The sequence below is a fragment of the Daphnia pulex genome, chromosome 7 (genome assembly GCF_021134715.1).
Source record: "Daphnia pulex isolate KAP4 chromosome 7, ASM2113471v1".
In the NCBI taxonomy this organism is placed as follows: Eukaryota; Metazoa; Arthropoda; class Branchiopoda; order Diplostraca; family Daphniidae; genus Daphnia; species Daphnia pulex.
In genome coordinates this window covers 2,227,169-2,247,837 of record NC_060023.1, presented here as the reverse complement: position 1 = coordinate 2,247,837, position 20,669 = coordinate 2,227,169, and the positions used below count along the sequence as shown (strand labels likewise).

The window sequence follows — 20,669 nt, the reverse complement described above, 5'->3', positions numbered from 1 at the left end:
TTAAGCGAAATAGAGTTTAGTTTTTCAAGTTTTGTTACGGCATTATTAAACAAAAAAATGCTCTGTGGTAGAAGAATGCATAAATGATTGAATTCCCATGTTTTTGCTATGCTACACATAATTTCTATAGTGGTATGGAATTTGACCTTATTTAGCAACTCCTATTGATTTCATTTCAAATAGGGTTCCTGTTATTGAGGCACATAGCTAATCGAGGTCCGTTAGTTTAGCCTATAGATAGCCTATAGGCTATCTCGATAGTCGATACTAGTGAGGAATTTGATTCGCTAATGGAGCTCCAATTATCTAAATAAAAACATTATTACTATTATCTACAAAAAGAGCCTCATTTAGGACCCTCGATTAACTCTTGTAACTAAAAACACTATCCCTTTTGAACTAATTGTCATGTGTGTTGTACTGTATGTTGAATTTATTTCTCGTTCAAGGTACCCGTCATATTTGGAATTATTGCCATAGTTGGGTTCTTCGGTAATGCCCTAGTTGTAACGGTGGTCGTTGCCAATTCGCGAATGCGTAGCACAACCAACCTGCTCATCGTCAATTTAGCACTTGCCGATCTTTTATTTATTGTATTTTGCGTTCCGTTCACTGCCTCGGATTACGCTCTACTCTTTTGGCCGTTTGGTGAGGTCTGGTGTAAAATTGTCCATTATCTAGTTATCGTGACAGCTAATGCCAGTATTTACACCTTAGTTCTAATGTCACTTGATCGCTATTTAATTGTTGTCCATCCGCTCAGTTCCATCTCTATTCGAACAAAAACAAAGACGTATTGCGGTATTGGGCAATCGCCGTTACTTGGGTATTTCTTTCTCATGAAGTACTAACCTTTTCAATTTCTCCGATTTCTCCATACTTACAGCGTAGATTTTCACGTTCCATTTAGGTTGTTATTTTCTCGGCCTGTGTCCCATTACTGATGGCCCACGGACACGTTGTGTACCAATTTGCTGGCGAAGAGTATACCGGTTGTCGGTTTCTCCACAAGGTTATTGAATTCTTTCAAACATTACGAAAACGGCAGTTAACTCTCCTTATTAATTGAAAAAAAATTTTCTCTTAAAAAAAAACCAACAATTTCGTTTAGGAAGGATGGAGCTACTTCAGATCGCATTTTTTGCAACTTCTTATGCAAGTTCTTATGTCGTCCCACTTTTGCTAATTTGCGGATTATACATAGGCATGCTCACGCATTTGTGGAGACGGACAACGCACGGAGGACGTGTTTCCGTTAGGCGTCAGCGCGGTAAAAAGATGCGTGTTACTCGCATGGTGTGCATCGTTGTTTGCACTTTTGCCATATGTTGGCTCCCCATTCAGCTGTATTTGCTTTTGAAAAGTCTGGCCTTGTTTAACACCTCACCCGTTACCGTTGTGATACAAATAACGTCGCACATACTAGCTTACATGAATTCCTGCATGAACCCCTTTCTGTACGCATTCATTTCGGATAACTTTCGAAAATCATTCCGAAAAATCATTCACTGCCCGAGGTAAAATGTCGCTCTGTTGTCAGTTACAGCAGTACTAAAGTAATAATAAATACAAATGTTACAAAAAAAATATGCACGACTTTTACTTCCGTTTTCTAAAATTCACGCTGCATCAATTCGTTCAAATGTGTCAAAACTCTTAATAGGTCTCGATATGTCAGCCAAACCTAGATATATTTGAATTTGCATTCCTGTTAAAATTCTGGTGGACCAGCTTTAGAAAAACCTTCCATAGAAACTGAAATTTTGAAATTTTCATTTACCTGTTATCAATGTGAAATGACAAACTTATTTTTATCCATGGCGCCGTCCTCATTATCGCTCGTGAGTTGCTGTTACATATTCAACATCACGACTGTTGTTATGCAAGTTAGTATCGCTTATTACGTGATCTGACTATGTAATGTAGCAAAGGTTATCGCCAAGGTCAATACAAAAAGCACTGCTTACACTGAGCATTTAGTTTAAATCAGCCAGGATTAACTAGGTTTTAGTATTATTCAGTACATACGCAAATTTGCTTTAATGTCTTTCCTTAAATCTGGGAACCGGTATCTATTTTTGAAATGGTCGATTACAGACACCAAGTAATTTAACTGTTAAATCTTAAAACTATCCGCAAAATAGATTTACCCAAGAGACGTTGACTTAATGAAAAGTGGACCCTTGATAAAATGCTAATGAAAATTCATCAAGAAAGAAAATCGCAAAAAATAAGTAAAATAACAAGACGCATAGTCATATATCTTGAAAAAACCTGACACTGCTGTTCACCTTGAGTGAAGCACATTTGATTTAATCTGACTCAGAAAATAAATTTTCTTCAAAATGACAACAACCTTTTTTATGTAAAATAACTAGTAGTTTGAAAAGGTTCGGTTACCCGCAAAAACATGTCAAATGGAATATGGAACTCACCTTTCGCTTCCGGCAATTAGAAAACCTGTTCTTGTTCCTAACTATCGCCCGCTGTTCATTGCGCTCTATTTCCTAGAAGAAAAGAGTCACTATCACATAGTTGAATCTGTTAACAAATCACTGGTTAAATCAAATCGGAGACTTAAAAAGATGATTTCAACGTTACGTTTATGGGATTGTAAAACGAGCTAATTGTATTGAAACAGCAAGCGAGTATATACCGTTAAAAAATTGAACACACAAAACAAAAAGCTGTCGGTCATGACACAAAAAGTAGAAAATTCACATGAAACCCATGAATTGTTTAAATATCCCCGCAAATTTATGCTCGTGCTGACTTACGTTTTTTAGTCACTGATAGTCTCCATCATTCTGTATGCATCTTTCGACAATTAAAATTGCTACTAGTTACCGGTGAGTCCTTAACACTTTTAAAGAATGACGAGATTATCCGCTCCGGGTTTCCAAATTTTTTGTTTTTGTTTTTACCTTTGTGTCTCAAAAGTCAGCCGAAACGGAACGGGCAAGTATTCGGATGGGAGGATAAAGAAACGCGTGAAAAAGTACAGTAAGTAAGTCATCAAAAATATCACACGAAATAGCGCAAAATTTCGCAAATCATACAATGAAGGGGAAAAGGATATTATTATTTTTTTTGCTTGCTTTTCATTTCCAATTGTCACGACTAGAGCCGGAATAACAATCTCTAAAAAAAAATAATAATAAATGCGGATATCCGATTTAGGCCTTTTCCCTGTCAACATTTTAATCAATCAACTATCAATCTAGAAAAATACAACAAATGTCCCTTTTTCTTCAAAAAGAAAAGTACAAAAAAAAAGTAAGGGTCATTGGAATTTTTCGTTTCCTCTGTACAGATTCTTATTCTTTTTTTATGATTCTGCGCTCCTTTCTTTTAAAAGCTACTTCGCATTCCACTCGTTTGGTAGTTTTCTTTAATAAATTGGGCTGCAAGGATTTTAGCTCGAGAGTGCCATTCCCAATTGTCAGATTTGAGGCGAATTTTTGGGGGGTGTATAGTTGACCTGGCATCTTTCGAGTGGTAGATGGATGCTTTGTCGTTGGGGAGGACATTATTAAGACTTTGTTTCCTTTTCTTCTGCTGTTTCTTGCTACCACTCTTGCTCGATTTGCCCCTAGCTCTGTTACCATCAACTGGACTTGGATCGCGACTTGTTGTTGTACAATTTGAATTTGGGAAACTGAAAGCTGACTCGCATCCGGAGCTCGAGCTGTCGGCAAGACTGGGTGTTGGACTAACCTGAGTTTTCGTCTTGTATGGCTGCAAGGCCTTTTCTGACATATTCAGGGACACGGGCAAAGTTGTTTTGACCATCTCGACTTCTTCAACCTTCTGACCGACCTCGAGCCGGAAATCTAATGGAGCTGGCTGGTGCTCTTTTTGTCGGTGAGTCGGAGAATGACGAGGATCGGGTGGCTGATTAAATTGTGGCCGCGTAAAATTACGTAGAAGGAAGACGACCAACACTGCTATGACAATCACCTCAACCACCATAAGAAACAAGTGCTGTTCAATTGTCTAAATAAAATACAAAAAAAAAAAACATCTTTAGTCAGCTAACAAAATCCAAAAAAGGAAATCGTTTGGAAAAATGGGTCACCTGAGCTCGAAGGACCAGATTCTCCTCTGCCAGTTTGTACGCCGAGGTTTTTAATTCGGCCATATCAAAATGGAGCTGACTTAGTACGACTTGATAACGCTCTTCTTGCGTGCTCATTCGCTGCAACGTGTCGTTCAAAGTCTAAACGGGAAAATAAATTTCTCTGATGACATTGATGTTTTATTTTTTAAATAGAATTTGACGGAAACGAACCTGTAGAGTGCAATTTAACGATTTCTGCATATTGTCTACTTGGCGTTTGTACCGACGGCTAAGCTCTTCCAAATATTGGCTGTGTCTGCTGCTGACGATGTTGTTGTTGCTGTATCTGTTGCTCCTGGGGCTGCTGTTGATCATACTGTTGATGTTGCTCTTGTTGTTGCTGTTGTACACCAATGGGCTTCGAAGGCTCAATTAAGAAGCCATCATTTGGGATAATGGTCTCCATTCCGATTGGTAGGTCATCCGACGACGTTGCTACTGTTCCCATTTCTTCAGAAAATAACTGCTCCAAATTTTCGAGTTCATTCTGTTCAGCACTGGGCTGCTCAGCAGCGATGGATTCCACTTCACCGACCTGTTGAGCTTCAGTACACGGATTTACATTCTCAGGCACATCCAACTCCACAATTGGGGGTGAGACTGATTCCAATGAAGCTGGAATGTGCGGGTCTTCTGGCAAGATCCAGTGGCAAAGAGCTTGAATAGTCGACCGAGTCCATATGGATTCAGCGAAAGCCAATTCTACCGAAGAAAATGTTTGATCAAACGACTCTTTCTGACATTGGAGGAGCAACGAAGAGTGAAGCCAAGGCAGTGAGGCAAGAAATTTCAATTCTTTCCATTCGCAGCTGAGAGATCCGTTGATAGCTCGTGACACATTGACCGGCTGGACTGCTGTGTAGCAAACAGTTGGGTGTATCGCTTCTTTATTATCTGTTTCGTTAACGGTCACCATCACACTTTGCGGAGCAGGACTCTTGGTAAGGACTTCGGCTGCTTTCTTCACTATGTTTATGACAGCATCTTTGGCACTCCCAAATAAATTTTTTCCTTCCACGACGACATCGGTGTTGCTGTTATTTTTTTTCAAATCAAAAGCATTTCTTCCTCTGTTGAATCCTCTTCTTGACGGTGTGAAATTTATCCCGTCCGGGAATCTTCTTCATTGTCTAGCACCTCGTATTCGCTGTTACCGTAGACGTGAAAAAGTGAGATGGGACAAAAATGTTCCTTGCTATAGTGACTGACCAATTCCACCTATCAAATTCCAACAATTATTTTTAAAAATGAAGGAAAAAATTCTCCATTTAGTTATCTCACCTTAACGAACTTGCCAAGGAGCTGCCTTTCCAGTGTGAAACTTTGAATGGACCTCAGCGGCGGTGAACAGACCAATCAAAGCCCAATCCCGAGTTGGATAACGGTCGCTAATGTAAACGCGGAAATCCTTCGGCGAGGATGAAAATAACTCGAAATTGGCAATGCCCACCTACAAATTAGCAAGAGGAAGTGATAAAACCTCAGAAAAGAAAAATCCAAGCTAATCGCCTTACCCTTTGAGCTTGAATGGCTTCACATAATTCAATCACGAACCAAATTTTCGCCGAGCAGATACTTTAGATAATTTAGCAGGGGTTTGCACACCAGTACTTCCGTTTGCACCTACACAATTTGTGAATGTTTAAACGATCAGTAAACTTTCTCGATTTTAAACAAAAAAAATTTACCTGATTTCTCTTCCTCCGCCAACACCTTTAACGTCCATTCACTGAATGATGGGATGTCATCTTCACTAGATCCACTCTCGTTGTTACGGGTCACATTGTTGGTCACATTAAGCACATTATTTGTAGTTAGAACATTTTCCAGTTTGACATTGGGCTCAGCATCAGCAGAGATAACCTCACTGGCAGAAATATCGGGATAAGCAGATTCTTCTAGAATTTCGGTAGAAGATAAAACTTCAATACTCGGTACCGATAGATCCGCATCTAGATTATCCACAGGCACTGTCACTTCACTTGATGTCAGGTTGCTGTTGAAATAATAATAAAAAATAAATAAATATGATGAAATAGATTTAACAGATGGATTGGATAATCACTAAATACATAGACGTGAAAAATACCCATTCAGTTGATGTGGTAATAAAGAAAAGAAATAAAATTCCGAAGGAGACTTCAAAGAAAATTTGACATAATTTAGTCTTCTTTATCTATGCTGGTGTGTACAATTTTAAAAGACCCACGTCACCTGAATGATCATAATCCAACCTCCAACTAGCTCGATTATAACAATGGTTACATCAGTGAATTTCTAAATAGTGGCGTTTCTAGAAGATAACCTTGAAATTCTTGCTTCCTACTAATGTTCAGAGACAAAAATGAAATTTTTCGGTTGAATTAATAACCGTGTTTATCAATCACTTTAATCAATAATTCAGATAAAACCAAAATCAATCAAAGGAAACGAAAATGCCACCACATTCTTTCAGAAGCCACGCTTCAACCATGCTTCAAGTGACAACAAAACAAGAAGAAGGAGGGGCTTGACGAACCCACCCACCTAGCCCTCGTCAATTACCACCCACCCACCCAACTTCGAATGTCGGGTGTTGGACGACGACGACGACGTTTGGACAATGTCCAAGACCATTCCTCTCAGCCCCACCCCCGTTCATACTTCATAGTCTACAGTCTATACAGACATACAGTCTACACCTCTTAGTCTGTGCCTCTGTGGTCTGGTCTTAAACGTTAATCTTGCTTTTATTCTACTGGAAAAAAGGATATAGTAGCATAAAATGAAATACGCTAACCCTGAAATATCTTGGCACAATCGTGAACCAGTATTAAGTATCGACTTTCAGCCCAAATCTAGTGATGGCCTTCTCAGATTAGCAACGGGAGGGACTGATTCTCACGTTGTGGCAAGTTTCTCGTTGGTTCTTGCTTTCATTTCAGAATTGAATTCCAATTTTATTTTATTTTATTCTTATTAGATGTGGAGTGTAATTGTTGGAAAAAATGGAGCAGGTTCTGTGGAATTCCTTTCTGATTTAGATAAACATAGTAAACCTGTCAATGCAGTCCGATTCTCACCAAATGGAGAAATGTTAGCTTCTGGTGATGATGGTATTGTTAATCTTTCAAAAGAAGCTCTGAATATTTCCTGAATTAAATGTTGAATGTCTGAAATTCATAGAAGGTATCATTTTGCTTTGGATGCTGCAACTGAATGAAGATGCTGCTAAGAATGAAGAAAAATGGACTGTTCGAAAAATTCTTAGGGGACATATGGAAGATGTCTGTGACGTGTGCTGGTCTCCTGATTGCATGAAGATTTTGTCAGGGTCTGTGGATAACACAGCCATTTTATGGGATGTCAGCAAACGTATGAATAATTAATCTATTTAGTGATATTAAAACTAATCAAAACACTTTTAATTGCTATTTTTTAAAGGGAAATCAATCAAACTACCAGAACACAAGGGATTTGTTCAAGGAGTAACTTGGGATCCCAAGAACAAATTTGTTGCAACATTAAGCAGTGACAGGAGTTGTAGAGTTTACTCACTTCTGACCAAAAAAGTGGAAACTCTAAATTCGGTATTTCATTTTATTCTTCAACTCATTCCATTTTGAAAAAGCTAAATTGTGTAACTGGAATTAAATTATTCTTACAGGTGCAAATAAAAAATGCCGATGGTGAAGAAAGGCCTCACCAAATTTTTCACGATGATACACTCAAGACATTCTGTCGTCGCTTGAACTTTTCGCCGGACGGTAGGATTCTCTTTGCCCCTTGTGGCCTTTTGGAACTTGATGAGGTTACCACTACCGATGACAGCGAACCCACCAAGAAAAAAATCTACACCACTTACGCATTCGTTCGCTATGATAATTTCTCGAAGCCGGCTGCATATTATCCATCAGACGATGGCTATTCGGTTGCTGTTCGCTGTTGTCCGATCCTGTTCGAATTGCAACCAGGCCAGCCATCTTGTTACGACATTCCTTACAGGATGATATTCGCTGTCGCAACAGAGAAATCTATTCTGCTCTATGACACGCAGGAGATGGCACCTTTTGCACGAATTAGTCGTATACATTACACCCGCCTTACCGACGTGGCCTGGTATTTAGTATATATCGACGTTGTTCCTGCATCAGATTTATAGTTTCCACGTTTCTCTTTCAGGTCTAGCAATGGACGGATCCTAGTCGTTTCATCTATGGATGGCTACTGCTCGATTGTAACGTTCAGTGATGGCGAGCTTGGAAAACCTTATGAGACCATGAAATGTGTGGAGGAAGCAGTCTCGCCAAATTTACCTTCCAGTTTCCAACCATTACTACAGGGGGAAATATTCCACGAAAATGTTCAGCCGATAATCGATGACGAAGATTTCCACCTGGCCAACGAAGTCACCGAAATGACCCTAGACACTCCTGCTGCACCTTGTCCTCCTACCCAAAGCAAGTTGAATTCCAAATGCACCGCCCAGGAAAGTCCGAAATGCGTCAACGTTCGCAACAGTCCGAAACGTGTTAAATTAGTGACGCTTCCCAGTCCCAAGAAGTAACCCTGTAGCTGTAGAAGTTTTATTTCGTATGTAAAAAACGAACCCCTTCTTACTTAAAATTGATCCTTATGTTTTTGTTCAAGTTCGAATATAATTTACATTTAAAATATATTATACGCTGATGGCTGTCGCTTCTGGTTTGGAATGTGGAAATAGATTCCAATTTTGGTGGTTATCAGGTCAATGGCGAGCTTGAAGAACAACCAAACGTTTGGTTGGTAAGAATCCTTGAACATTTTTCATTTCATATTAATTTTAATACTGGTGGTTGAAACTTAATCAGCATTGACTGCCCTGATGATGTTGCTAGATAGTATATGAAGTTCTTGTAAAGTAATTCTATACCTGGATGTTAAATGAGATTCTAATATTTGATTTTAGATTTGCCGTTTTATTAGGCTGGAGATGTTGCCTGCTTCTATTATATCAAATTGGGTCGTCGTCGTGTGGAACATCACGACCATGCTATTGTACAAGTATAACTCTGCCCCGATTTACATCACCAAAGAGGCTGAGTACTACACCTAGGTTTTGAAGTACTACACCATCAAGGCACCGGAGTACTGCACGACTACGTATGCTGCCCCAACAGAGGCTCCGGTTTATTTCACCACTTAGGCCCCGAGTATTACACTACAACCTACGCTGCCCCCAGCTACTACACTGAAGCTCCAAAGTATTACTCTGCCCCGAGTTACTACACCACTAAAGCATTTGGATATTACACCACCACCTACGCTTCTTCAGTTTACTAGAGAAAGTCTCCTAAATACTAGCCAAATTTCAGTTTTATTTAATTGTATTCAGAGTTTTCGGTCATATCATAGTTAGGCTACTAGTCACTGGTATTGTTGTTCTTAAATGAGAAAAATAGATTTTTTTATGAAGGTAATCATCTTGTATAAGACTTCTCTTAACACCTCCAAGCCATTGCGATGGGTCCTAATTTCGTATGTTGGAAGTGATTATTGCTCTAATCGCTCTGCATTCGGAAATTTTCTGGTGTTTGGAAAACACCATTTCAGGGTAACTTACGAAAGACTGTTAAGGGTTTACTCTAAATTTGTGAAGTTTGTATTTTCAACTCATTAACAATTACTTAAAGTAAATGTAAAACTTCAAATTTTTAAGAAAAATATTGATAAGAATTGCTTTATTGTCCCACCTCCACCCAAAATTCCACCACACATTTTACAATCACATACATACATACATACACTTAATTAACCCGTTGGCTGCCACGCCATACAACCCGTAGGTTGTACTCTCTACTACTCTACGCGCCATGTCCTAAGGATCCATGACCAAGGTGGGACTTGCTATTGATGACAAGTCCGGGCTGACACGGTGACAGGAGAAGATGGAATGCACAACCTCTAGAATCCATCACCGTATCGACAAGGGGGAAGGGGGATGGTGCATTGCCTAACTGGCGCCTTGCGGCGAATTTTGGGCTGGTGCGACTTTCCGACCCCGCGGCATGAAAACCACGAGACCGAACAGCGCACGCGGCCCGTGCTAAGGAGCTAGGGGAGAACAAAGGCGTGGCAGACAACGGGTTAACTAACACAAACGCAATAATACCAACAATACGATGATCCACGTTGATGAGGAGTCTCGGTGCCGGTCGCGATTGTCCATTTCCGTTTTCCAGTGATGGTCCCTTTCCATCGATTATCCTTTTCCAATGCCAGAAGTATTTTGTTGGCGAATTCTAAATCAGATTTTAAAAAATTTGATGGGATTAAAATACAATACAGACAACCTAAATGTGAATAACTAGTAAATGATGAACTTACATCCATGCACTCCACCGAGTTTCGTTCGCACCAGGAGCAGGGGCAACATCCGACGGAGACCGGTGACGATTTTTAAAGATGAGAAAATCCATCTTCTCGACGTCTCCTCTTCATTACCTGAATAAAGACAAAAAAATTCTTATTAAGTGACATGTCAACAAAAGTTAAATAATAGTCACATAATACATATAGGTACATGGATCTGGTTTTTTTGCTCAAAACTTTAAAGGCACGCTTTAATATGCTTAAAATCTACCTGACAATATTGAGAACTGAACACCTAACAAAAATCACTTGCTAGTCTTAAAACAAAATTCCTGAACTTAAGTTCAGGATAATTCTCGAAACCGGAAGTACGCGTACGTAAAAAAACAACAACATGAACTTTACCACAAATTTTACGAGGATCACGAATATGTGGTTCTTTTGCTCCTCGAATGAATATTTACTGAACTACTGTCTGAATTGAGCAAACCGGAAGTGGAAAAAAAATTACACATTGTAAAAATCTAACAAGTGAACTTTGTTGGTGGAATAGTTATCGTCAGTTTGGACTAAAAAATTTCCGCACAATAAATCTGCCAATGAATGTTTTAAGAGATTTGCAAAGTAACTGAAACTGACTGTAAAGCCATCTAGCGTTAGAAAAAAGAAACGTCTTTAAGTAACAATTTGTTTTCGCGTAAGAAGGGCCCGATTTAGGAATTATAATTACACAGACAAAAAGCTTAAAGCAAGTAGAATATTAGTAGATAATCTACGAAAATAAGTTAATTGTGTGCTACCTGGACATAATCCCGTGGTGAGTAACTGCAGGTGTGTAGCAGCGAAGCTAGATGATGAACATACGTCGGGAAGATAACGTGAATGGAAGTCACTCGTCCGTCCTGGACAAAGGGCAGGATTGGCTTATGGATCTCTAGCGTGCTCTGCAAAATTAATGTAATACATTAAATGAAAATAAATAACAGTTAATAAAGCATATCAATCTTTACCTTTAGTTCTTAACTAAGAAGCACAATGAAATTTTCATGATAAAAAAACCGTAAAAATGGAAATCACAGCAACAAACAGTCCTCATGTTGAGATTTCCTGATGTTAAAGAAAGTGTCATGAAGTGTTGCAGTAGCATGGTGAAAGGTGGTATCAATGCTTACCTTTATCATACAAGTGATGAATTTAGTAAGGCATTGTCAAGCAGAACTGGAACATGTATGTACACACATGGCATTATTCACGTCACACTCTTCATGTCACTGAAACTTTCATTAGCAATTGGACAAGGAAATTCTTTACGTTATTTACAAATTTACACAAATTTACGCATGAGAAATAAAACTCTACCTACCCCTCAGCTTGGTTGCCTTCTAAACATAAGTAGAAACAGCCATAACAGCAAACATGCTGTTGCAGGTTACACCAACAAAATTGTGAGATTCAGAAAATATCCTATGGTTCATGAACAAGAATACCTATGTTACATGAAAATCTGAATTGTAATGGTCTGGTAGCAGCAATGGGGAATACCTTATCTCGGCACATTTGTATTCCACTATATGTGTACTTCAAACATGAGTTTTATGCTTTTGACAGCATGAGGGTCTGATCTCTGATGGATGGAAAGTGACTGCAAAGTCAACTTGTTGGAATGACTGACAGCATGCATCTAAAATTTGAAGAAATAAGTTGGTACAGTATAAAAATAAGGAAATCAGGTCAAGATAAACCTACATAAGATACGAAGTTAAATCAGTTGTATGAAATCCCAGGAATAAAAAGTTTAAATTAGCAACAATTTGTTACGCCCATTCCGCCTCGTTTCACGATGCGAAACAACAAGGGCGACACTGGCGACATCTAGTAACGAGTTTTGAATGGGCCACCCTATATCGTGTACGCATCACCGTGTACGCATACTGCCTATATCGTGTCCATCTACCGTGTATTTGCTCAACTCCTCCCCGAAGGGGGAGGGGCCTAGGGCCTTTTGTACACGATATAGACCCAGCAGACGACAACAGAAATTGTCTAAATCGTGTACGCATTGTCGTGTACGCTATTTTTGTTCACGTATTGCACCTTCATTTTGAATAAATAAACGACTTTTTATTGAAACTTTTTAGATAAACAAATTAATAAATCCAGGACGTGTCAAATTTTTAATTAGAGTCCATTTTGTTTTTATATATAATATATACAACATATTAGTTTTATATACTTTACATAATTTATAAATGCTGTATCATATATAAGGTATATGGAGATTCCTTATTAGAAATAATTTTTTTCAATCAAGACTCTTGTACCAATTATAAACATATTCTTGTGAATGAATTTAGTTATTGTGCATAATATGGTTGTGGCAATCACAATTGTTGTTGCACGGTCGGTCGGTTATGGAGAATAGTCCTCCGTAATGATAATTTATTTCAGTTATTATCAATTTACATTTGTAATTATGAAATGAAGTACATGGTGTTATACGGTACTATGCTATTTTTGTTATAGACTAACACAAACAATTATGACTTATAGATCGTCAGCCGTTATTAATTAACGGAAGGACTATCGCCATAAGAAAATAACCACGTTCACATTATTGGTGTAGTCGTTCCCTGTTTTCAAATTCATTAACTAGAATACAGTAAAATTTTGTGCTTAATGGAGATATTAAAAAAGTTTTATTAAAATCATTTGTTAATTTAGTCATCTCTTATATTTCTCTCATATTCATCTCTTGTATTTTGAAGAGTAAGTATAACCATGTCACTTATCAAATTTATGAACAAATTTGCTTTTTGCGGGCAGATGGCGCAGAGCGGCGCACGCGCATTTTCGATAACAATTTCAGAAGTGCTGGCAACACTGTTAGATATAGAGAGCAGGAAAACGTTGATGTTTATCAAGAAGAAAGATGTCTATCTTAAAAAAACTTCGGAGCCGAGTTATTTTGCAACCAGTCATGGTAATATTATATAACATATTAACGTTAGATAATAGTTAAATTGTATAGTGCTTATAGGTTATAGATGATGTATATTTTAGATCTTTCATTGACTTTCAAGTACCTATAATCTATATCACGTGTCTGTACATTTCTATGATGCATTTGTTAACAATCACTTGAAGATATAAATGTTAAGTTGTGAACTTTGTGGGTGAATTATTGGAAATATGTGTAATTCAAAGGTTTGTTCAACATAAAAATATCTTGAATTAATCTTTTACAGGAAGGTGGGATGATGGAAGACGTGAAAGAAAGTAATCAAGTATGTAACTTATCAACGCTTAATAGTTTTTGTTTCAAATGACATTATGTACATTCATCCTGACAGGAAAATGTGTCAATTGAAGAAAGAGTTCTTGAAAAAACCGCAGATCCCGATGCTATTGTTGATGCGGAAAATGGAAATGGCGATATTCCTGATGCAGTAAGTTTATTATTTCCATGTTCATACATTCCACATATTGAACTGATTATTTTCACACTTTTTATTCACGAAAACAGGGAAATCCCAAAGTTGGTGAAACATCCAACCATGGAAGGAGTGATATTGGCGAGGAATCCGACGATATTGCTCATATGCCTGAAATCACTGATGCGGTTAGTATAGCAACTTTATACAGTTTCTTTAAATCATATAATGTATACATGGCTTATATTTACCCACTTTTTTCATTTGTTATGTTCACGATCACAGGAAAATCCCACAGTTGGTGAAACATCCAACCATGGAAGGAGTGATATTGGCGAGGAATCCGACGATATTGCTCATATGCCTGAAATCACTGATGCGGTTAGTATAGCAACTGTATACAGTTTATATAAATTATATAATGTATACATGGCTTATATTTACCCACTTTTTTCCATTTTTTATGTTCACGATCACAGGAAAATCCCACAGTTGGTGAAACATCCAACCATGGAAGGAGTGATATTGGCGAGGAATCCGACGATATTGCTCATATGCCTGAAATCACTGATGCGGTTAGTATAGCAACTGTATACAGTTTATATAAATTATATAATGTATACATGGCTTATATTTACCCACTTTTTTCCATTTTTTATGTTCACGATCACAGGAAAATCCCACAGTTGGTGAAACATCCAACCATGGAAGGAGTGACAGTATCGATGGGGTAGTAAATACTTTTCTGTTAATTTTGCTCATTATAAGTATACATTCCGTACATTTACATTCACAGGATAATTTTGTAATGAAGGGACCCTCTCGAGAATTAGTTCTTAAACTGAAAAGATGCGACCATTTGGTAACGTTTGGGTTTATAATGTGTTAATAACGTTCAACATAAATAAAATCGCTTCTCTATTAGATCAAGGGCAGGAAAGTGAATAAAACAACAAAGTTTTTAAAGAAGAGAAACAAGAAAGGGATGAAAAAGATACTCGAAGAAATGAGTAAACGTTTGAAGGAAAGTCAAAAGGTGAGAGGCAAAATAAAAATATTGGAAGAAAACAGAAATTAATTAATTCTCATTTCTATGTTAGAAATTGAAAGAATCTAACGAAGAAATATTGAAGTTGAAGAGAATGTTGAAAGATAAACAGGAATCAGGAGGAGAACGTGGAAGTCGAAGCGTGAAGAATGTCGAACGTGAAGAACGTGGAGGTCGAAGCACGGAATATGTTAAGTCATTGCAGGAAAAGATAAAGAAAATGGAAGAAGAAAAAGATGGTTTTTTTGCACCGAAGGTACTGTAATTGTTACATTGATTGATTTTGGATAAAAAGAAATTTGCACTACAGAATGCTGTAGAAACTTTATACATTTTATATCAATTATATAATTTATAAAATTTATACACGTGTAAATGCTATATACAAAAAATTTTCTTCACACAGGGCATGTTCCCAATCAAACAAACCTGGAAAAATAAGTTAAAGGCAATGTATCCCAAGAACGAAGAAGAATGTGTTTTGAAATTGGTGGAGAAGGTATACACAAAAAGTTTTTTGGAAATTCACAAAAAGACGACTATGCGTTCAAAGGTGTCAGAAGATTTGAAGATTGCAATCGACCCTGAACAATTATCCGATATACGAAGTAAGTCATCTCATATATATATTATTATATATCATAATGTATTATATGTTACCATAATACGTTTCATTTTTCATAATTTATTAGATGCCATTTCCGAGATGTACCGCATCCCGCTGTCCAAAAGAAATACGCTGCCTTCTAACCTGGAAGCAAAAATTGGACAAAAGTTTAATACCGTTTTAACAGCTTCCAGCAGAGAATGGCTGCAAACGTACAAGGAGTTGTTAACTGAATTAGAATCATTGCTGGAATAACAAATAATGATTTGTGAAATGTTCAATAAACGTCCTTTCTCATTAAAATTGTAGTTCTTAAATATCTTTAACTGAATCACCTATAAGCACTGACGGCTCATATGAAAATAACTGTTTGTTTAGTTGTAGAAAATCTTACTTCTCTCTTGAGCGTCTCTCTCTTGCGTGTGCAAAGATATTTCATTCACATGCATTTGCATTTCATTTATTGATGAAGAAATACGAGAGATTTGTAATGAAATGGGTAAATATTATTTATTGAATCTTACGTTTGTAATGCTTACACACTGTTTCAAAGAAATAAGCTGAATTGCGTGCTTATCGTGGAAGAAATTTTTATCGTCCGTTTTGGCGTTGAACATTGGCAACTGATTTTTTTAAGTAAACGAGGACGGATATTCCATCAGTTAATTTCGACTGCCTTCGCTATATCTGTCGCAAACAAAACATTCCAGTTTACCCCAGGGGTTGGCAATTGATCTGATTCTCAAGAAACGCGTAAACTAAAGAGCACATCGTATGTAATAAGATTGCAAGGCAATTGTCTAAAGTTATCAATCTCAAAAACATGCGCCGTTATACAGCACAGAGTATAAACTTTATTTCAGAACAATTTCCTATACCCTCGTCATCGATTTCGTCTGAAATCTCCTCTTCCGATTTAGATTATTCGTCCTCCGCAATCCTTACATTTTCACCGGTCTTATTGATCGGAGACTTTTGCCAGATAATTTGGCAATTGTTGCAACTGGAACCTTTCATCTGATAACTTGTCCCTCTCAAAGAAAAACTTTCCCTTGTCGTGGACCTTATTGTAGTCGTTCCGGTCGGATGGCTGGGCACGGAAGAACTTTTTTTCCGAGTCCCTTTCTCCATCCTCCGTTACCCCATGCTCCCAAAGCGTGAACAAAAAGTTGGACTCTTTTTTATTTTTGACTGATGATTTTATTTTGACCCCAAAAGTCTTGGGTGAACTTTTCCCGTCCTGGGATTTATACAGTGAAGAGGTACAAGCGCCAAGCTGGAGCAGAAACAATATATCTTCGATTTATCTAGTGGTACTGGTTATGCCAACACGTATGGAGAGTAGAAGCAATTATGACAACGACGGGTTATACCACCTTTGCTAATAATACCAATGTTAATTGTAATGACAAAATCAAAATTTTTTCAACAGCAGTACCCGTTACAAATTCTTGACACATAATTTAAAATGAAAAACTTGACTAAAAACCATGTAGTAATCCAACTGCTTCAATATGGAGAATGACCTTGACTGGAGAAAAAGACCCTGATGGTGCAACGGAAATGGCTACTGAGTAACACCCTAAGGGCTTTTTTGGTGTTCACATATAGTAGTTACAGTATCACAGTTGGTTGTGCTACGACCACGAATTACTTTGTTGGAAACCTTAGACGACCTCGAATGACCTCTAAGCGGTAACGATCTAAAGTCATACTGCATATCGATATTTGTGGGAGCAACAGATTTTTGAAGAATATCTTTGGGCTATTAGTAGTAGACGACCTTGAATAACCTCACAGCTGTCACCATATATGGTCATACCGCATGGTAGTATTTTTAACCTCTTTTCAAGTGTTTGCTGGACAACGTGATTGAGAAAGTGTTTGTAAGTTTGTAGCTATTCCAATAAAATGGGTTCCTACAAAAAAAGAATGGATTATATGATAAATATAATTTCCATGTTTTCTGATACCTCTTTGCCGACATTTGTGATCAACAAGGACAGAAATTTGCCATCACAAGCTCTTCTACCGAAACCTGGTAATATTAGTAATTTCATTTTTTTTTCCGGTGTAGTATTTGATTGAATTGAAACTAGAAAAATGTAATAACTTTTGCAATTTTTGAAGTAATTTTTGTTATCATGACAGTTTTGAGTAATGTTTACGTAATGTATTTCAAGTGGATATTGATGTGTGAGTTATTTAAATTGAGATGAAACCATTTTCTAATTTTTTTTTTATAAATTGTATAAATTGTATAAATTGTATAAATTGTATAACTTTAATTTTTAAATTCCGGAAACAGGGTCGAAATTCATGATAATAAGGGCTTTTTTGGTGTTCACATATAGTAGTTACAGTATCACAGTTGGTTGTGCTACGACCACGAATTACTTTGTTGGAAACCTTAGACGACCTCGAATGACCTCTAAGCGGTAACGATCTAAAGTCATACTGCATATCGATATTTGTGGGAGCAACAGATTTTTGAAGAATATCTTTGGGCTATTAGTAGTAGACGACCTTGAATAACCTCACAGCTGTCACCATATATGGTCATACCGCATGGTAGTATTTTTAACCTCTTTTCAAGTGTTTGCTGGACAACGTGATTGAGAAAGTGTTTGTAAGTTTGTAGCTATTCCAATAAAATGGGTTCCTACAAAAAAAGAATGGATTATATGATAAATATAATTTCCATGTTTTCTGATACCTCTTTGCCGACATTTGTGATCAACAAGGACAGAAATTTGCCATCACAAGCTCTTCTACCGAAACCTGGTAATATTAGTAATTTCATTTTTTTTTCCGGTGTAGTATTTGATTGAATTGAAACTAGAAAAATGTAATAACTTTTGCAATTTTTGAAGTAATTTTTGTTATCATGACAGTTTTGAGTAATGTTTACGTAATGTATTTCAAGTGGATATTGATGTGTGAGTTATTTAAATTGAGATGAAACCATTTTCTAATTTTTTTTTTATAAATTGTATAAATTGTATAAATTGTATAAATTGTATAACTTTAATTTTTAAATTCCGGAAACAGGGTCGAAATTCATGATAAAATGGGAAGGGGAAAAATTTGAGGATTATTGGCGGTGCGACGGATATTGCTGGCGTCAACAAAGGTCAAAAGTGGACTATACCCTACAGAAAAAAATGTTGTTTTCAGAGAATTCTGAAGATTTCAAACATGCAGAGAGACAAAATCTTTCATTAACCTTTTCACGTATAACTTTTAAATTGCGAATTAACTGCGGTGAAACTGCAGAGTCATTCACAACGAAGTTCACCAAAAAAGTCTATATGCTTGATGACTATCCCAATCAAGTTTTGGTCGTATACGAAGGGGATGCATCTGTGGCCAATCCAACCTATTCCCATGGTAATGCTAAAAAGCCAGAAAAGACGCAAAAGCCGTTCTTCAGAACAGCAAAATCAGTGTTTGAAACTGCAAAGGAAAGGGAAAATGATCAGCCTGCTGAAATATATGGGGCTATGATAAAAAGTGTTGGAGAAAATATGAAAAAACAAGCTGTCCAGGCACCCAGAGATATCAAGCAGGTAGAAAATGCACAAAGTAGAGCAAGAGAATTGAAGAAAATGGGCCGCGACGCGCAATATCACGCTTACGAGGTCGGAATCGAAACAAACTTTATGAGAAAGTTCGAGTTGTTTCCTAATGTGAATTATGCGTGCATGCAATTCGGTAAATATATTTATATAATTTATAAAACAAATAACAAGTATATAAACATACGTGAATTTTCTGCAACTAACAATCATTTCTTCGTTTCAGAAATGGCTCACGAATTGGAACTTCTTCTTAACCGAGAAGATTTACCAGCGGTCATAATGGAACTAGACACTACCTTCGATATTGGAAATTATTATGTGACTTTTATCACATTTCGGCACTCGGAGTTCGAAGATCTTCCTGATAACCCCATGCCAACAATGGGACTTGCCTGTTTTATACACACAAGCAAGCAGCAGTCATCACATGAGTACTTTTTGAATATGATTAAAGAAGAAATTCCTCCATTACAATCCGCTAAAAATGTAATGATGTGCACTGATGACGAAACAGCAATAGTTAACGCATTTAAAAAGGTATAAAGAAACATTCGTTGTACAATATAAATTACGGTATATATTGTATATATTGTATTTATTGTATAATATATATATACACATTTTCGTTTGTAATTAAAACATTTGCTAGGTTTTCCCAAATATTCCTCATGCAAGATGTCATATTCACGCTTGGAGGAACATTAAGAAGAAGTTGAGAAGCATGGGAATCTCAAAGAATACTGAATTGACACCCTATCGTGAGCAGTTTTATGAGCTGTTACACAAAGACACTTACGATGACTACAAAGTTAGTCTCCATATTTTCAAATCACACGTTTGGAAACAGGTTTGACTGAGCGAAACTATTAAATGTAATAAAAATTAATGAAATTAACGAACATTGCTATTACTGTAAAGGAATTTTCTGTGTATTTTGAACGACAAATTCACCCGGACATGAAAGATATGGGTGTTTGGGCACTTCGACCTTACGGTGTTAAAAATATCCTTTCGACAAACCGCATGGAATCCTTCAATTCCCTTTTGAAAAGAAGATTTAAGAAAAAAAGAGGGTACGGAGAGGAAGAAGTAATAGACGGATGTTCAGAAATTAGCCGACTTCAATTGCTTCGGTGCAAAAGGGCGAAGCACGCCGTAGGGGAGAAGTGGTTACTTCGGGATCACCTAAGACAAGCTTACCCCTTGCAAGAAGACAGCAGTGAGTTGTATGAGCTGGACACCGATCTTATTGAAAAAAGAAGCGATTTAATGGAGGTATAGTATAACATGTATACATTTATTACAATTATTACATTTTATATACTATATATAATTTGATAGGTTATTAGTACTCCAAAGGGAACCTCAAAGGAATATATACCAAGTCCCACTGTTCTTAGTCGAGCAAAGCTGATAATATTGGAAAACAGAATTTCACTGGTCCCTCAACAGAAATGCTTTGCTGTAACCTCCCATGGTGGGCAGAAACATGCGGTAACTTTGTTTCATGGTGAAAATGGAGAACCAGGACAATATTGCACGTGCTCATCAA

At 37.2% G+C, this 20,669-nt stretch overlaps 4 protein-coding genes and 1 long non-coding RNA gene across 6 annotated transcripts; 2 read left to right on the top strand and 3 right to left on the bottom strand.

Moving 5' to 3' along the window:
* Window positions 1-1,742, top strand: LOC124197346 (allatostatin-A receptor-like). Its single transcript, XM_046592733.1, has 3 exons — window positions 1-132; window positions 911-1,012; window positions 1,112-1,742. The coding sequence occupies exons 1-3, from the start codon at window positions 84-86 to the stop codon at window positions 1,519-1,521; spliced, it is 561 nt and encodes a 186-aa protein (XP_046448689.1). The 5' UTR covers window positions 1-83; the 3' UTR covers window positions 1,522-1,742.
* An 864-nt stretch (window positions 1,743-2,606) lies between these two features.
* Window positions 2,607-6,603, bottom strand: LOC124197342 (SUN domain-containing ossification factor-like). The gene is made up of 7 exons (XM_046592727.1): window positions 6,335-6,603; window positions 5,809-6,116; window positions 5,635-5,743; window positions 5,402-5,570; window positions 4,292-5,338; window positions 4,079-4,219; window positions 2,607-3,996 (listed from the first exon to the last, which is right to left on the bottom strand). The coding sequence occupies exons 5-7, from the start codon at window positions 4,433-4,435 to the stop codon at window positions 3,352-3,354; spliced, it is 930 nt and encodes a 309-aa protein (XP_046448683.1). The 5' UTR covers window positions 4,436-5,338; window positions 5,402-5,570; window positions 5,635-5,743; window positions 5,809-6,116; window positions 6,335-6,603; the 3' UTR covers window positions 2,607-3,351.
* LOC124197739 (uncharacterized protein slp1-like) lies at window positions 5,222-6,761 on the bottom strand. The gene is made up of 5 exons (XM_046593272.1): window positions 6,676-6,761; window positions 5,809-6,116; window positions 5,697-5,743; window positions 5,412-5,570; window positions 5,222-5,338 (listed from the first exon to the last, which is right to left on the bottom strand). Exons 1-5 carry the CDS (start codon window positions 6,759-6,761, stop codon window positions 5,222-5,224), a joined length of 717 nt encoding a protein of 238 aa, XP_046449228.1.
* A 36-nt stretch (window positions 6,762-6,797) lies between these two features.
* On the top strand, window positions 6,798-8,790 carry LOC124197341 (chromatin assembly factor 1 subunit B-like). Of its 2 annotated transcripts, none has more exons than XM_046592725.1 (6): window positions 6,798-7,010; window positions 7,083-7,215; window positions 7,289-7,474; window positions 7,544-7,689; window positions 7,767-8,218; window positions 8,282-8,790. In XM_046592725.1, the coding sequence occupies exons 1-6, from the start codon at window positions 6,885-6,887 to the stop codon at window positions 8,664-8,666; spliced, it is 1,428 nt and encodes a 475-aa protein (XP_046448681.1). In that variant the 5' UTR covers window positions 6,798-6,884; the 3' UTR covers window positions 8,667-8,790. The 2 variants fall into 2 exon arrangements, with proteins under 2 accessions (XP_046448681.1, XP_046448680.1); XM_046592724.1 differs by having other exon boundaries at window positions 7,286-7,474.
* A 1,462-nt stretch (window positions 8,791-10,252) lies between these two features.
* LOC124197349 lies at window positions 10,253-12,051 on the bottom strand. The gene is made up of 7 exons (XR_006876109.1): window positions 11,993-12,051; window positions 11,814-11,914; window positions 11,623-11,727; window positions 11,461-11,557; window positions 11,251-11,394; window positions 10,466-10,582; window positions 10,253-10,380 (listed from the first exon to the last, which is right to left on the bottom strand). It is a non-coding gene; the product is annotated as an uncharacterized LOC124197349 (long non-coding RNA).
* Window positions 12,052-20,669: the final 8,618 nt, after the last annotated feature.

Excerpts from the sequence above, each read along its gene's own strand:
- LOC124197341 (XM_046592724.1), top strand. The coding sequence starts at position 6,885 with ATGAAATACGCTAACCCTGAAATATCTTGGCACAATCGTGAACCAGTA. Across the intron at positions 7,475-7,543 it reads TTTATGGGATGTCAGCAAAC|GGAAATCAATCAAACTACCA; the intron begins GTATGAATAATT and ends TATTTTTTAAAG. Across the intron at positions 7,690-7,766 it reads AAGTGGAAACTCTAAATTCG|GTGCAAATAAAAAATGCCGA; the intron begins GTATTTCATTTT and ends TTATTCTTACAG.
- LOC124197346 (XM_046592733.1), top strand. The coding sequence starts at position 84 with ATGATTGAATTCCCATGTTTTTGCTATGCTACACATAATTTCTATAGT. Across the intron at positions 133-910 it reads TACACATAATTTCTATAGTG|GTTGTTATTTTCTCGGCCTG; the intron begins GTATGGAATTTG and ends CGTTCCATTTAG. Across the intron at positions 1,013-1,111 it reads GTTGTCGGTTTCTCCACAAG|GAAGGATGGAGCTACTTCAG; the intron begins GTTATTGAATTC and ends AATTTCGTTTAG.
- LOC124197342 (XM_046592727.1), bottom strand. The coding sequence starts at position 4,435 with ATGATCAACAGCAGCCCCAGGAGCAACAGATACAGCAACAACAACATC. Across the intron at positions 4,220-4,291 it reads CGTTAAATTGCACTCTACAG|ACTTTGAACGACACGTTGCA; the intron begins GTTCGTTTCCGT and ends TTTCCCGTTTAG. Across the intron at positions 3,997-4,078 it reads ATCTGGTCCTTCGAGCTCAG|ACAATTGAACAGCACTTGTT; the intron begins GTGACCCATTTT and ends TATTTTATTTAG.
- LOC124197739 (XM_046593272.1), bottom strand. The coding sequence starts at position 6,761 with ATGAACGGGGGTGGGGCTGAGAGGAATGGTCTTGGACATTGTCCAAAC. Across the intron at positions 6,117-6,675 it reads CACCCGACATTCGAAGTTGG|CAACCTGACATCAAGTGAAG; the intron begins GTGGGTGGGTGG and ends TTATTTCAACAG. Across the intron at positions 5,339-5,411 it reads GAAAGGCAGCTCCTTGGCAA|GTGGAATTGGTCAGTCACTA; the intron begins GTTCGTTAAGGT and ends GGAATTTGATAG.